Genomic DNA, 16,779 nt, shown 5'->3' on the forward strand with positions numbered 1-16,779 from the left:
AGAGATATTATATCTCAATACAATAAATCCTATCTGTAAATATTTAAATAATAAGATATGATAGTTATTATATTATATTAAAATATTATATTTTAATATAAAATATATTATTAGATAGTACATCTTATTTAAGTATTTCCAGATAGATCTATTATATTAAGATGTAATATTTACCTATTATAATCGAGAAATTCTATTTTATTATTGACGTATTTTTAAAATCGAATAATTTTTTCGCGCAAATTTCAATTTACGATATGCAATCATGATTAAAGATAAAATAATATGCATCTGTAATTAAGATGGCTCACGTCGTCAATAAAAGCCACCCCTTTTTCGCAATAATTGTATAGGACGGTTTGCCCGACCTCGCCCATTTCATTCGCGCAAATTTAATAATGCAAGATGTGTATTTTTTCTTGACTTACCGATTGCCCCAATCCACTTTATTGATTATCCGTAGTTTCAGCTCCCGCGTCTGATCCGTGGTGAGGGTGCCGGCCAAAAGTTGCCGCCGCCATTCCAGCAACTCCCTCATCACTTTGCGCAAAGCGTTGAATTTGTACTCCTCGCGTTCCTGAGGCAGATAGCAAAGATAAATGTGATTTTGTATTTTCAAAAAAAATTTATCAAAAAATAATGTATTAAAAATTAATTCCCTTTACACAACGTGAAAAAATATTAATTACCGAGAAACTATTAATGAAAATTAATGAATAAAAAAATCTTGTGCAAATACGAGTAGAAGTTTATTCGGAGAACCTTTGTATATAAAATAAATATACTCACCACGTACAGCCTCTTCCAAATCCCGCCCCATTCTCGCAGGACCAGGATGACTTCTCGCACCACCGGATCTTCCAACGGTATGACGGACTCGAAGAGGCCCTCATTGTCGATTTTACATGGTTTCAGGTGCACGTACGTGCTCGGGAAGATCCCTTTCACCGCGCGATTCTTCGTCGAGAAGCCTCTGTACCAGCCTGGAATTGTCGAAACACCCGGCTCAGTAAAACAGCTGATCGATTGACAGGAAAATCATTTATTTTTCGTTCATATAAATGTTTCTTTCATTTTTTTTCTTCCTCGTCAACATCATTCCAATTATGCTATATCATCGGGTTTCCGCTGATGAACTTATCAAGCTTCCCCTAGCCTTGAACGAACGAGGAACTTGTAATCGATACACAGTAGGAAAAATCTGTCTTCTTTTTTTTTCTTTTAAAACCGGTTAAAATTTTTGTGTTAAATATTTAATACATTCATGTATTAATTTAACATATGTTGTGCTAATAAATTTTGAAAATACAATTTTAGAATTATATAGACTTTTTAATTAAATTAAAAATAAATATTTATATATGTATGTACATTTTCATTTTTAATTTAATTAAAAATATTTATAATTGTAAAGTTGTGCCCAGTAGAAAAATTTGTTTTCTTGTTAAAAATTGGTCCCCGTTAAAATTTTTATGTTAAATATTTAACACATTCATGTGTTAGTTTGACATATTGCTGTTGTGTTAATTGAACTTAAATGTTAAATGATTAAAACCGCTGAAAAAATACCACGTACATCTATTTTTTTATTTTACACAATAAATATGTTCTGTTTTATTAGTGACAAAATTGATTTGTTAAAATTTACAGACTAAAATGTTGATTTTTTATTTTATTTTATTATTTGAAGTTTTGCATTTATTTTGTGTTAAAATATTAACGCAATATTTGTGTTTCCATTTAACATGTCCATATGTCAAATAAACACAAAAATTTCTGCGGACCGTTTGCGACATGTAATATCTGTAATTTAACAGAAATTTTTATAGTGTATCGATCATTCTCTTTTTCTGGAGCAAAACGGGATGATGTCGAGTGATTCTTACCCGCACATTCCTCCAGAATCTGCACGGTTTCTCCGATTTCCAGGGGTAGTCCATAACGCGTGTCCCCTCGCCAGTTGTACACAGCTGTAAACGAGAAACATAACGAGTTATTATCTGGGAACCGGTGCTGTTACGATGCGATATGACGCAATGATATTTTTAACGAGCGCCGTCATTCATCGGCGTTAACCAGATCTGGCTACATCACCCGCGTAAATTAGCATAAGCATCGTGATCGGTAACTCCACGTTTACATTCGCATATCATGCCTAAATTTGCATTAATTACACGCCAGATAAGGCGCTTTCTCCACAATCAATTTCATTATTGTAATTACACGCATTTCGAAATAATGGAATTATAATATGCAGTGACACATAAAGTTGTAATATTGTAATATTTTCAATATTATCAATAATTATACACATTTCAAATTAATAGAACTATATATTATGCAACTACATATAAATTTGTAACGTTGTAATATTGTAATGTTACAACTCTATATGTTATTGCATATTATAATTCTATTATTTCAAAATGTGTGTAATTATAATATTGAAAATTATTGTGGAGAAAGCGCGCGCCTTGTCATAATATAATAATAATAAAATATATGTTAGAAAATATAATTATATAATATATACAGAAAATATTTTTTTAATTTTTTAATTGTGATTATATAATTTTCAATATTATATAATTACACACATTTCAAAATAATAGAATTATATTATGCAGCTACATATAAAGTTGTAACATTGTAATATTACTACTTGACATGCAATCATATAATCACAATTTAAAAATTTTTTTAAATATAATAATTAATATATTTTCTATACATATATAAAATTATATTTTCTAATATATATTTATATATATTATATTATATGATTATAATTTTTCTCGGTATGACGTAGTCTAGGAAAATAGTATTATCGCATCAGAGTGATAAGATTCTATCTATTATTTTTATGAAGATATGAATTATAGGTCGCCTTCCCTATCACAGCATTGCGCTTTTACGCACTTTGTTTATATCGGCAGCTACCAAATTTAGAATAATATCGGCAAAAACTGTTTGCTTATCGTCTATCACACATGCATCCCTAAGCTCTGTCTCTCTCTCTCTCTCTCTCTCTCTCTCTCTTTCTCTTTATACAGATAGATACATCGGCTCCTTTCCTAGAATTGTCAGACCCGATAAGAGACTCCGGGCCACCGGATACTCGTCACGTATGACGAGCCAGCTTCCGGTCCACGACTGCCAGAGAAATAGACGCGAGACGCATCTCAATGAACGTGTTTCTCTCTCTCTCTCTCTCTCTCTCTTTCTCGGTATCTCTCTCTATTTTTCTCTTTCTCCGACTCTTTATGCGTTTTCTCGTGGGTATGCTTTGTGGCAGATTTATGTATGCATAGGTATACAGGGTGTGTCGAGAAAGTAGCGAGAAATTTTCAATCCGACGTTTCTTTGGTGCACTGAAAAAAAAAATTTGTCAACTTGACTAAACCTTTCAACTAAATTATACTATTTTATTTTTTAATTGAATATATATTAGTATTTGTGTCAAATATAAGTTTTGTTACATTTAATATGTTACATTTAATTTAAATATTTTTATATGTTCAATTAACAAAATAATATTTAATAACTTCAAAAATAATATTTATTAATCAAAAATATAATTATTAATAAAAAATATTTAGTTGAAAGATGTAGTCAAGTTAAGAAATGTTTTTTCAGTGTGGGAATTTAATGAGAAACACCTCTGTTTATTTTAATTTAGCAATCAATCAGAATACTCAATTCAGTAAAATTCTAATGGCTGAATAATATTGTTATCAAAGTTGATTAATAAAAATATATAAAATCTGACGTGGAATTCAATGTGAGAATTAATTTAGCAATCAATATATTCAATTTAATAAAATTCTAACGTCTGAATAATATTGTTATCAAAGTTGATTAATAATATGTTTTCCCACAAAAAAAAAATATGCTGGAATTTACTCTTTTACATTTTCTTTCCAACCATTTTTTTTTCATAAAGAAGAGTATCCTTCTTTAATTGAGCACATTAATTATTATCAGAGTTGGGCAGATACTTCAAAACAAAATCTTTAAATACAAGATACAAGATACTGTTTGACATATATTTAAATACTATTGAAATACTTTGGTTTTGAAATATATTTAAATACTAGTTGTATTTAAATACATTTATAAATACTTTTAAATACAATTATTGTTTAAATTTTCTGATTTAAAAAACATATTTAAATATCTCAGATACTTTAAGATACATATCTGCCCAACTTTGTATATTATCTCGATGTGTTAAAAATAAATTTATTGATAAAGTAACGTTTGTGTGTGCGATCTCGGGGATAGAAATCTGAAAATTAACGCCGAGGACAGGATGCACGCTATTCTCGTGTACTTTTTGGAGCATCCTGTACACTGTTAACTGGCATTGCGCATTTGCTCGCCCATTGAATTGTCCATGAGCGATGTGCCATGCGTAGGACTGATGCGTGGCACAATTTTCGACAATGTTACACGCGCGAATTGTCCGTGTTCCATCACGAGAGACCGTTCATTCACGAAAAACCGATATCGTTCATCATACACGCATCATGACAAAAAAGCAAACGCCATCATCCAATGCAAAAATGCACATATACGCGCGACGTAGCGCGATGCAATTTTCAGCTGCATAAAACTGATGAGAATTCAAATTGATTTTCAATTTTGCAGCTCATTTAAAGATTAAAAGTATAGTGTAAGCTAAAAATCGATAGTGTGAATAAATGTTGTGAAAAGAGAGAATTCAATTTTTTGTTATAATAAAAAAAATAATATACGTATAAATAAATATAAAAGATATACGTATATCTTAGACACGGAGTGAATTTTCTCTTAGAATTTATCCTGAAAATCATAGTAAAATTAGTCGGACATATTTTATGTCTTATTGTAATAGATATTAATATTTTTTATTCTAGTGAAAATATTAATCAAAGAAATTCTTATAAAATTCTAAGAGAAAATTCTTTCTGTATACACTTTACAATTTTATTCTATTATGTAATATTAAAGACTCAAGAGTTCTTAACTTATAGCTTGCATGTTTTCCTTTTTTTTATACTTTCAATACTTATTTTATATTTTTAATACTTATAACTTTCACAAAATTTATATAATAATCATTTATATTTTCTGTTGTAAAATCTTAACCAACGATAACGAAGAAACTAAAATAACACGGCGAAATAACGTTCTGTTGATTTATAGCTCGTGGAATCGCGAGGGAATATAGAAAAATCTCTGAGAATCAATGACGTGGAACGTTTGCGCGAATGATGCGATGGTATCCATCAAAAGCTTTCTTTTTCTCTGTCGGGCAACAACAACGAGGTATTTTTCAGTGATCAATCGGCAAAGAATCGACAATGCATTTGCCACGTGTTTGCTGCAAGAAAGAGCGCGATCAATAGAATGTCACTTTATTACACGGAATGTTTTGCATCACGGGATGGTAGACGGATCATTCTGCATAGTCTCTTAATTGGAAATTTCCCCACATACCACACAGATCAGCTGCTGTTTAGCTTTCTTTGTGAATGTTTCTCTCTTTCTTCAACATTGTTCAATTCATTTCGCACACAACGAAATGTAGAGATATAACGTGAAAACAACCTCGAGTAAATTTCAATGAAATGTTTTGAGTTAGAATAAAACTGTCAGAGGATAAAATTAAGAAAAACAAGGAGATATTTAATAGGATAAATTTGGTAGAAAATGTAATAAAATTAAATACAAGACAGATATAAAAATAATATGCAAGATACGACAGAGAAAAAAGTATGGTTTCGAAACTTTATCATGAAGTTTTTATCTCTGTATTCTATATGTGTCTAACGTAAGAAAATAAAATTATTTATATATAATATATATTATACAATATTATTTAAATATTATTATACAATATTAACTATAATATTACTATACAATATTATTTATCTTGACAAACGTCAACATGTAGAAATAACATAAAAACATCCTCGAGTAAATTTCAATAAAATGTTTTGAGTTAGAATAAAACTGTCAGAGGATAAAATTAAGAAAAACAAGAAACACAATTTAGTAGGAAAAATTTGATAGAAAATGTAATAAAATTAAATACACAAGGCAGATATAAAAATAATATGCAAGATATACGACAGAGAAAAAAAGTATGGTTTTGGAACTTTATCATGAGGTTTATATCTCTGCATTCTGTGCGTCTAACGTAAGATAATGCAATTATGAATACATTAATAATATTATATATTATTTTATTTTATATTATATTATACATATATTTATATATAATAAATATCAATCGGCAAAAAAAATCGCACATACAAAATGCACGCATTTTTAGAATACTTATATGTATTTTCTAAAAATGGACACATATCGCGTCCAAAAAAAATGCCATTCCTATGGCGAAGCAGCACGAACAAAGGACAGGGTCGCGAAAGGTTCGCGTCGCACGGCTTTCCCCCATGGCTTTTCCCGGGGAATTAAATCGATAACTCCCTTTCTCGGCCGTACGAAACATTCGCGACCCGTGAGGGGGACCGCAAGCACAGGCCTGGCAGCCATTTCTGTCTTTTCCTGAATTTTCCGACCCTACGCTCCCATTCTCTCCAAGCAACAATGGCAAATTCTCTCTCACGTTACACATTTAACGCCGTTGAAAAGTCGCCGCGGAAAAAGTTATGTGTCAAAGTAATTTTACCCGCAATCATTTTTTCGGAGGAGAATGTTAGTGTCGGGAAATTAAATATTATGCACGGAGAATAAAAGTCGACGGAATAAATATGCGATAGGAGAAGGTAAGTTCACGTGAGGGAGCATCGTTAGGGCTCCCTCGCCGGTATGTGTACATATGAGCACACACGTGGTACCAGTCACATGTGCGAAGCCGGCGACGAAACGTCAATAACGCCGGTGGTAGGATGCGATGCATTTCGGAAGGGTCGCAAAATGAAGACATCTAAACAATGACATCTGAAATCATAATGCCTCGTGGACCCTGGTAATGGCTCTCCATGATGCGTTTACATTTCCATATCTACGCGCATCTTTCTCCAGAAAAATTTTTCAGGCAAAAAGAAGCTCGGCACAATATTCGAAAATTGAAAATCTATACAGACAGAATTTTCTCTTGGAATTTTTACCATGAAAATCGTGGTAATCGAGGGACATTAATAGTACCGGAAGAATTTTATTAAAGTTTCTCGGACTAATATTTATATTTAAAAAATATTAATATTTACCGTATCTTACTTTATAAAATATATTCGATTAATTATATATTGTGATAAATAATTTTTAATAATTCTTAATGATTGATAATTGAAAATCTGTACACAGACAGAGTTTTCTCTTAGAATTTTTACCATAAAAATCGTGGGACATTATCCAGGTAGAAACCTGCCTCGATTTGCCGAGATTAAATACAGGGCCTAGGTAAACAAATCCAGTTTGAAATATCTGTCTAAGTCCAGAGTACACCCTAGAAATTTACCTTTATTTTATCGAGGAAAAAATAATTGAACAAATCTGCATGAGTTCTAGATTGCCACTGACATATTTTTTTCCTAAATTAGAATAAATATGATTGAATAATCTAGCTTATAGAAATAATTATAATACAAATCAAGCAAATATTTCAACAAATATTTTTCTACAAATTCTGGGTGTAATCTTGAGCCCACCCGGATTCTGCAATAGGGCCTGTGCGATTTAGGCATCCCAAAGTTTATACAGGTTCTAGTTCGATTTTTCACCTGGATTCCAGAAATATGTTTAAAAGAATATATGGAGCCCTGACTATTTCCATACAAAATTTCTAGGTTTTAGTACTGGAAGAATTTTATTAGTTTCTCTGACTAATATTTATACAAAAAAATATTAATATTTACCATAATAAGATATATCTTATTTTATCAAATATATTCGATTAATTTTACTATGTACATAGTAAAATTTAATTATGTATATATTAATTAATATTATAATTAAATATTGTCCCATGATTACTATGTGAATTTTAAAGTAAATTCTAAGAGAAAATTCTCTCCGCGTATATTACATCAAATATGTATGTTGCGATAAATTTACACTTAAAAACTTGTACAATAAGATTATATATCACAAAGTTAAAAAAATATTTTTAAAATATTATATTTAATATATCAAAAAATTCTAAATTATTGTATTTCGCGTTATATATATATATAGTATTAATCTCTTTGATTACTTTAGTTCCTCGAGCGAAATTTATTAATTTAGATTTTTCTATAGGAATTCGAAGACCCGCAAAAAAATTCTCGCAAATTACCGACGTGACTATTTTTGCCGCTGCACATTTTTCGCACCGGAAACATCGCTTTATATGCGCGATCATAAAATGTCAAAAGCATCAAAGCGGTAGCAATGCGGTATATGTATGTACATGCCAGTTGAATTACCGGCGGCTTTTTGCGCGTTTAAAATGTGATTAACAAACGGCAAAGACACGGCGAGACGGCAGGAAGTGCGATAACGTCACTCATATATATTGCGAGATATAGGTATTGCCGATCCTAATATTAACATTTATGTGATAGAGTAGTTCTCAAAGTAGCATTATAGTGTAACTCGTATGAAATGGACGTTTAATTCAATTCATTAGCATAATAATTGCACAACACGAAAACAAAACAGGCTTTGAATTTTGCATCAAATTTATTTTTTGTCATAAAAAACAAAAAAGAGTTTCTGTATAGAATATATATTTTATATAATAATAATGTATATAATTATAAAAAATATATAATATATATTAATTATATATTAAATATTAAATATATTATAGATTATATACATAATATATAATATATATTTATTTATTTTTTAATATATAATATATCATTTTTATGAGATAGTCTCTGCTTATATAATCATACAAAAAATCGATCTCTAAAGATAGATACTTATTGATATAATTAAATTTTATAATAATACTTTCCCTCTCCCCAAAAAAATATAGAAATTAAAGATCATTTCGTGAAATTTGAAATAAAAATATTTTTTAGCTTTGGCAAAAGCATTACGGTATTGGTACCGGAAACATGTGCAAGCTAGCAGGTTAATCGTAAAAAATGGACAGTGCTGCGAGGGTTTTCCGACTGGGATCTGACCTTTTACCGCTTAGGGTTCGGTATATACGAGGGTCTCGGTAATGGCAGCAATATAATCTGCAGACTTGTCACATGAGAGAAAGAGCGAAAGAGAGGAAAGGAAAGACAGTTGCGATTCTACATCTATACGACCGACGTTAAAAAGAAATAACGCATAGGGGCATGACCGCGTGAATAGTGTCGTACATTGGTAGATTGGAAGATTGTGCTTTAATCACGTCGCTGATATACACACTTGGCCAGAGCAAATCTGATGTGCGTATATATATGTATACGCACATCGAAAAATCCCGGAAGCAATATTTCTCCCGAATGCTACGCAGAGAGAATTTTCTCTTAGACTTCACCCTGAAAATCATATGATAATCGTGGGACAATATTGGTATTGGAAGAATTTTATAAGAGTTTCTCTGATCAAATATCTACCACAATAAAATATAAAATATATGTTATATTCGAAATATAATATAAAATAGTAAAATTTACAAATGTGTGTACATATTAATATTTTAAGAAAAATTCTCTCAGTGTATCGATAAATAATTCTGCACACAGATAATCGTGGAACAATATTGGGAGAATTTTATAAGAGTTTCTTTGATTAAAATATTTATCACAATAACAAATATTAATATATATATATACATATTGATATTTTTTATTGTGGTAAATATTTTAATCAGAGAAACTCTTATAAAATTCTCCCAATATTGTTCCACGATTATCTGTGTAATAAAATTTTTGCAATAGGTACCATATTTTCCCACGATTACTATGATTTTCAGGATAAATTCTAACAGAATTTTCTAAGAGAAAATTGTCTGCGTGTATTAATTTTTATAAAATTTTGATATGATAAATTTTGTATAAAAATATTCATAATTATTTATTTTATTTATTCCAAAATAGGTCTCGCATAAGAAAGCGAATATCTTAGCTATCTCAATCCTATTATAAATATTTTTATAAAATTTCGATATGGTCAATATTTTATAAAAATTCCCATAATTAATTGATTGTATTTATTCTGATAGTTTTCATAGAAAAACCTCGCCTAATAAATTTCACGAGATTTCTCTCCCTATACGAGGAAGGTCAAAGGGATCGAGTAAAGCGAAGGAAGGATTAGGAAAGGATCGATTCGTCTAGATATTCGCGATTAAAGGGCGCTATTTATCGGATTAGAGAGTCGCTTGCACTGCTTTGAAGAAGATCGAGGCAACGTTAACGACCTTAAACGACTGTCGTGTAGATTAACGCGAGCGTTTAATTAATCGCGAAAAAAATGCCGACCACGCCGTAAATTGATTTCGAGCCCAAAGTCCTAAGTCTCGCCCTCCTCGCATGTTTCACATTCCAGTGATCAAATTCTGTTTATACTACAATATTATTATTTTAGGAAACATGTCCCGCGAAACACGGAAAATATCTCAAAATCGCGTGTAATCTGCTCCAAGAAATGTGATGTCATTTTTTTGCACTTGTTTCTAAAGCATTTTGTGCATTTCTATATTCTTAACGCCAAGAAGATCCTCTTAATTGAAGAAATTTCTCTAAATTTTAGTATATATTTTCTAAAAATAAGAATAAATTAAGAATATATCATTTTAAATTAAGAGGATCCTCTTGGCGCTATTTTTCGGTGATAATATAAGATAATACATGTATTTTAATATAAAATAATATTAAAAAATGAAATAAAATTTTTAAATATGCATATATGCGTATATAATTATAATTATAATTGCAATTTATTTTATTAATTTTATTTTAATTTTATATAGTAATATGTATAAAATAATAAAATATATATTATTAATTATTATTATTGACTAAAAACTCTTCTTTCTTAATTTGAGACATAATTATTTTATGCTGATCAAATTAAAATACACGTGGTCAATTATATTTCTATTTCAAATATAATTTACTCTGAAAATCATGGTACTCGAAGAACAATATGGAATTGAAAAACTTAAATTTCTTTTTAATTTAAAAAATTTTAAGAGTTTTAAACATATATATTTATAATTATTATAAATATATATATTATTTTATATAAATAATAAATATAATAATATTAAATAAAAATAATAAATGTACATTATTATATAAATATATATTATTTTATATTAAAAAATTTTCTACTCCGAATTAAATGTGTATAGAATTCTAACCTATACTAATAGAATGATAATTGAATTTTTACCTGAATAATATAAAATATCTTCTTACTGGATTATGAAAAATAAATTAGCAGTTAAAATCTTAAACTTGCAAAAGTTTCACACAGAGATTTATGCAAGTTTAGATACTCAATTATGGATACTCAAATATTAAAATATGAAAGAAAAACTCTCATTTTTCTCTTGATCTTTATCGAACACTCTTTGTTCTCGTATACTTTATCTTAACTCGACAATGAAAACGCGATAATACATAGATGAGTCACGTTTTCCCAGAATGAAGTACACTTAAAATTACATATGCATATCGTTCTAATTTCCAATGAGCTTCCAGAAAGATGAACGTCAATGCGCGAAGAATCATCATGGCTAATCTTCGTAATTAGCGAGAGATCTTGTCATCGCGATTTAATAACAGATATATACTCACAAGGACTCGAGATGAGACGATGACAGTTCTAAAGACTAAGGAAATCCGTCGAAAATGTGGTCGCGCGAAATCCGGAGCCGGCCTGTCAAGCGCCGACTTTACTACTCGCGCGATCAATGCATGAATGGAGCATGCACTCACGCATGCAAAGTACGCACAAATACACAAACACGCGTCGCCGGCGAGCGAGATCGCGCGGTGTGAACGTTCTCTCGTTCTTGAGACGATCCGGCTCGACCACGAGAAACGACGAAACCGGACACGGAATCGCGCGAGCTATCGCTGTCATCTTGACTTACTCGCGGCCAACTTCACGCGAGTTCTCGCGCGCGCGCTTTTCGCGGCAATTTGACAAGCTCGCGATTCGCGAGAACACATCCCCAAATTTTCCCCGGGAACTCGACGAAGGGAGAAAAAAGTTCGAAAGGGGTGAGAAATCTCTTCCTCCACCACCTCCCTGAAGAAGACTCACCGACGGCGTACTTGGTGGTTTTCGTCGTCGTCCACATCTTCGGGTAGCCGACGACGTGGGGATTCCGTGGCGACGATACTGCGGCAGCTACATGCCACGGCGACGCGTTCGTCCGGGTAGTTGCTTCGTTGCTGCGTCAACAAACGTCACTCCTCGTCCTCGACGACGACGATGGTGCGACGACGACGATGGTGCACCTTCACGAGCGATTCGAAAACACAAACATTGGGTGTGTTTTTGGCCGCACACTGCGTCGCCGACGACGACGACGACGGGATGCCGCCTCCAGCGACGTTGCCGGTACGGGCCGCGAGCCACGACTGACTGACCGGCAACGCCGCCGCCCTCCCTTTGGGCCGCGGCGGCGCGTCACGTGACGCGTCACGTGACGCCTTACGTCAAGTGCACGGCGTACGAAGTGAACTAGATACACCGCGCTATTTAAAATTGGCTTTCTCAAATTTGGAATATATTTATTATTTTATATATATTTCTATTATGTTTATATAATAATATAATTAATATCAAATAACATATATATATTAATATAAGATAATATTAAATAATATATACATTAATATAAAACAAAATTAAACTAAACCGCGAAAAGAAAGTTACTCCGATACTATCGACGCCTCCGATTGGCTGCGCCACGGCGTACGAAGTGAACTAGATACACCGCGCTATTTAAAATTAGCTTTCTCAAATTTGGAATATATTTATTATTTTATATATATTTTTATTATGTTTATATAATAATATAATTAATATCAAATAACATATATATTAATATAAGATAATATTAAATAATATATACATTAATATAAAACAAAATTAAACTAAACCGCGAAAAGAAAGTTACTCCGATACTATCGACGCCTCCGATTGGCTGCGCCACGGCGTACGAAGTGAACTAGATACACCGCGCTATTTAAAATTAGCTTTCTCAAATTTGGAATATATTTATTATTTTATATATATTTCGCTATTATGTTTATATAATAATATAATTAATATCAAATAATATATATTAATATAAGATAATATTAAATAATATATACATTAATATAAAACAAAATTAAACTAAACCGCGAAAAGAAAGTTACTCCGATACTATCGACGCCTCCGATTGGCTGTGCCATTTTTTCACTAAAAAAGTGACTATATGGGTGAGTTTCCCCTCTAGCTGTCACCGCAACTTGGATAAAGATAAAAATCATTCACAAACGGTTTTCAACGGTCTGCAACGGTGATCGTGTTTGTCACGTTTTGTCCTTCGATCGGCTCGGATCAGCCTCGTGCAGCCTCGGAGGAGGAACCCCGAGCAAGTTGCAGGAACTTTGTTGGAGACAGCAGGATTTAAAGCGCGCGCGACCAGATAGAACCGACGTCCTCGAAGATGCGACCGGACTCGCGCAGCGTGTCGTTCACGTTTCACCGGGAGGTGCTCAGCGTGCGAAACTCTCCGGAAACGGTGCGAACGTCGCGGAATCTCCGCCAGCGTCTGCAGGACCGATTCGAGAAGGTCGGCGACGCCGGAAAGGAGAAGTCGCCGAAGACGAAGGACGCGGTGGACCGGGCCTGGAACAACATCAGCCTCGGCAACGTGTCCGCGGACTCGAGACGAGCCTTGCGCAACGGCGCCGAGAAGCTGTCCAAGACGATATCCTCTGTACGAACCACCTTTGGCACGATATCCCAGGTGCGATGAAAGATTTCGATTTCATTCTTTATTTTGTGTCGTCATTGTACTTTGTCAGAGATTTTCTAATTATGAGCATTGACAGATCTGAATTATCATCATCCTTTAAATTTTTTTTTTTTTTTTTTTTTTAATTTGTGCATCGAGAGAATTTTTTTCTTAGAATTCACCCTGAAAATCATGATAATCGTGGGTATTCTAATATGATATTGGAAGAATTTTATGAGTTTTTCTGATTAATATTTTTCACAATAAAAGATTTTTCGTTATGAATTGCATTTCTATTTTGAATATAACTTTTTGACTTCATATAAGATAATTTTCTCTTAGAATTTACTCCAAATAAAGAATAGAAAATGATATTTTTTACTGTGGCAAATATTTAATCAAAGAAACTCAACATTCTTCCAAAATTGTACCAGAATTACCATTGTTAGGGTAAATTCTAAGAGAAAATTCTCTCCCTGTATGAAGTGAAAAAGTTATATTCAAAATAAAAATGCCATTTATTATGTATTTCAATTTGATCAGCATAAAATAACTATGTCTCAAATTAAGAAAAGAGAAGAATTGATTAAAAATTTTGCTTGCAACTAAATAAAATAATGTAAATTCTGAAAGAATAAAGAAAACCTATAATAAAAAAAAAATAAAAAAGAAGGTAGCACACAATTAATACACTTTTTACATCTCCAGAAATTCAGAAGCTCCACGCGCAGACGTCAGAGACTGGAGGAACAACAATCACCGTGCAACATGCAGACACCTCAGACACGTTCCCGCCAGCTCTTAGGACGCACACCGACGAAGCTGTACAGTCCCTTCGGCATCGAGTCGCCGAGACACGCCTGGGACAAGGAAAATGACGTCAACACGCCGATGCGCGCGTCATCACCGGAGTGCAACACACGTTACATAAACTGCAGACCGTTTCGCTTCGCGAAGGCTAAGGGATTCTCCGTGCTGAGATAAGAAGGCTTACAGAAAGGGGCTTCCTCCAACGAAATTGTTAGCGATCTTTCTCTTTACTTCCTAAACGAACGCAGTCGGGATTGCGTGCCTCGTGCAACAACATTTATGTAACGAGATATTATTTATTTGCGTTTAATCGCGAGAGACTCGCCGCGCGTACGAGGCAAACTTCTTTTTTTATATAAGTAGCATTTATATATATATATCGATATGCTAGCGTATCTTCATAATCATTCCACATCGCTTATTTTGCATATATATTTATATATCATGGAAGATTCTATTTCTACTTTTTTATACGTATTTATATATACAATATATATGCCGCGCAATAATATATGGGAAATACACGGCAGGGCAAATATTTGTAAATGACAGCATGTGAGACATCTAACAAGAATCAAAGCGATAATTCAAAATCCCGCGCGAGAATCGTCGGAGAAATATTTCATACGAGACTTTGAAAGATTTTTATGCTACGATATATAGCGCACAAGAAGTAATTTCTTGAATAGGTTTTCTTTATAATACTCAGAAAATGTGTTTTAAATTTGTGATACTTCATAAACTGAGAATATACTAATGACAAGAAAAGAAACAAGAATCGCACAATTTTTTGATTAAATTATATCTCGTATATCTATTCCGATGAAATTATGTATAGCAAAATATTCTCAGTTTATGTTTTATTAAGATATATATAAATATATATATATATATATTTAATTATATTCTCGATATAAAACCGCGTACGACATGTGGTTGTTTAAAAAGTGAAATCGTTGCTTAGAACGATGAAAATAAGGCAGCTCCGATGTACTTGGCCTCGATATTATAGCCCTGCTCTCAAGCTACCACATATCTATAATCTAATTTATTTATTGGCACAATAATAACATTTTTTACCAAAATCAATTTAGGGGATCTTTCCCGCGCTTTTAGTGATACGCTCCTGAGTCCCTGCTGTCAAAAAATTCCTAATACGCGAGTGCGAGATTACACCTTAAATAAGTTTCTGCTCTCAAGCTACCACATATCTATAATCTAATTTATTTATTGGCACAATAATAACATTTTTTATCGAAAGCAATTTAGAGGACCTTTCCCGCGCTTTTTGTGATACGTTCCTGAGTCCCTGCTGTCAAAAAATTCCTACGCAAAATACGCGAGTGATTACACCTTAAATAAGTTTCAGGCGAACCGAATCTCGTTTCGAGTGTTTTAATTTTAACTCGAAAAAAATCTAATAATCATAAATTCGAAATCTAATAATCGAATCAGGGTAACCAAAGTCTTAGTTGCTTGTTTTGCCACCAGAAGGCGACATCTTTCGTGTCGCCATCTTTTTTTCATTCTTGCCTACATTCATGGCGGAAAGAACGTGATCGGACACCACAACGTGACCATTATATATATATATCTATATAAATTTATCTATATATATATATATATATATGTATATATAATAATACATACAGTCATATACGTATAATACGCCTGTGATAGTTATTACATATTATCGTCGTGATCGCGAATTGGCGACAATATTAACAAGTTCCGGCAAATTTTGTGTTCGCGCGGGTTAGTGGCCAAGCAAATCTTGCGGATAAAGGCAGTGTAATTTTGCGCCGTCGATACTCAGGCATGCACCGGGACAGTGCGAGACGCATAAATGCACCCGGAATCTGAGCACGAAGTAGAAGCTGAACTTCCAAGGCCGGTGAGTGCTCGCTGAATCGCGAGACGCAGTTCGATGCGTACTTCACAGCTTTGTCACAGTTTAGATTATATATACACATATACATATCACGTGAAATGTTCCTTTGGCGTGCAGCGTTAAAATGACGCATTTCATATTTTAATAATTAATTGAGAAGGAGCATCTTTAG

General features: G+C 32.7%; 2 protein-coding genes across 6 annotated transcripts in view; one reads left to right on the forward strand and one right to left on the reverse strand.

The window, feature by feature from the left end:
* Positions 1-12,531, reverse strand: part of spg (dedicator of cytokinesis spg) — a 64,849-nt gene extending 52,318 nt beyond the window's left edge. For 4 of the 5 annotated variants that reach the window (XM_085489663.1, XM_085489660.1, XM_029301716.2 and 1 more), the window contains exons 1-4: positions 12,217-12,531; positions 1,887-1,970; positions 790-983; positions 429-577 (exon numbers count right to left, since the gene is read on the reverse strand). In XM_085489663.1, coding sequence (XP_085345789.1) covers positions 429-577; positions 790-983; positions 1,887-1,970; positions 12,217-12,253 — 464 coding nt within the window. In that variant the 5' untranslated portion in view covers positions 12,254-12,531. Of the gene's footprint in view, positions 1-428; positions 578-789; positions 1,019-1,886; positions 1,988-12,216 lie in introns of those variants that run through there. The other variant, XM_085489661.1, reaches the window with a different exon arrangement.
* Positions 12,532-13,596: 1,065 nt separating this feature from the next.
* On the forward strand, positions 13,597-15,805 carry LOC114929889 (uncharacterized). The gene is made up of 2 exons (XM_029301596.2): positions 13,597-13,918; positions 14,615-15,805. The coding sequence occupies exons 1-2, from the start codon at positions 13,616-13,618 to the stop codon at positions 14,888-14,890; spliced, it is 579 nt and encodes a 192-aa protein (XP_029157429.1). The 5' UTR covers positions 13,597-13,615; the 3' UTR covers positions 14,891-15,805.
* Positions 15,806-16,779: the final 974 nt, after the last annotated feature.

The sequence above is a fragment of the Nylanderia fulva genome, unplaced genomic scaffold (assembly GCF_048542155.1).
Source record: "Nylanderia fulva isolate GAGA-0341 unplaced genomic scaffold, ASM4854215v1 Scaffold9, whole genome shotgun sequence".
In the NCBI taxonomy this organism is placed as follows: domain Eukaryota; kingdom Metazoa; phylum Arthropoda; class Insecta; order Hymenoptera; family Formicidae; genus Nylanderia; species Nylanderia fulva.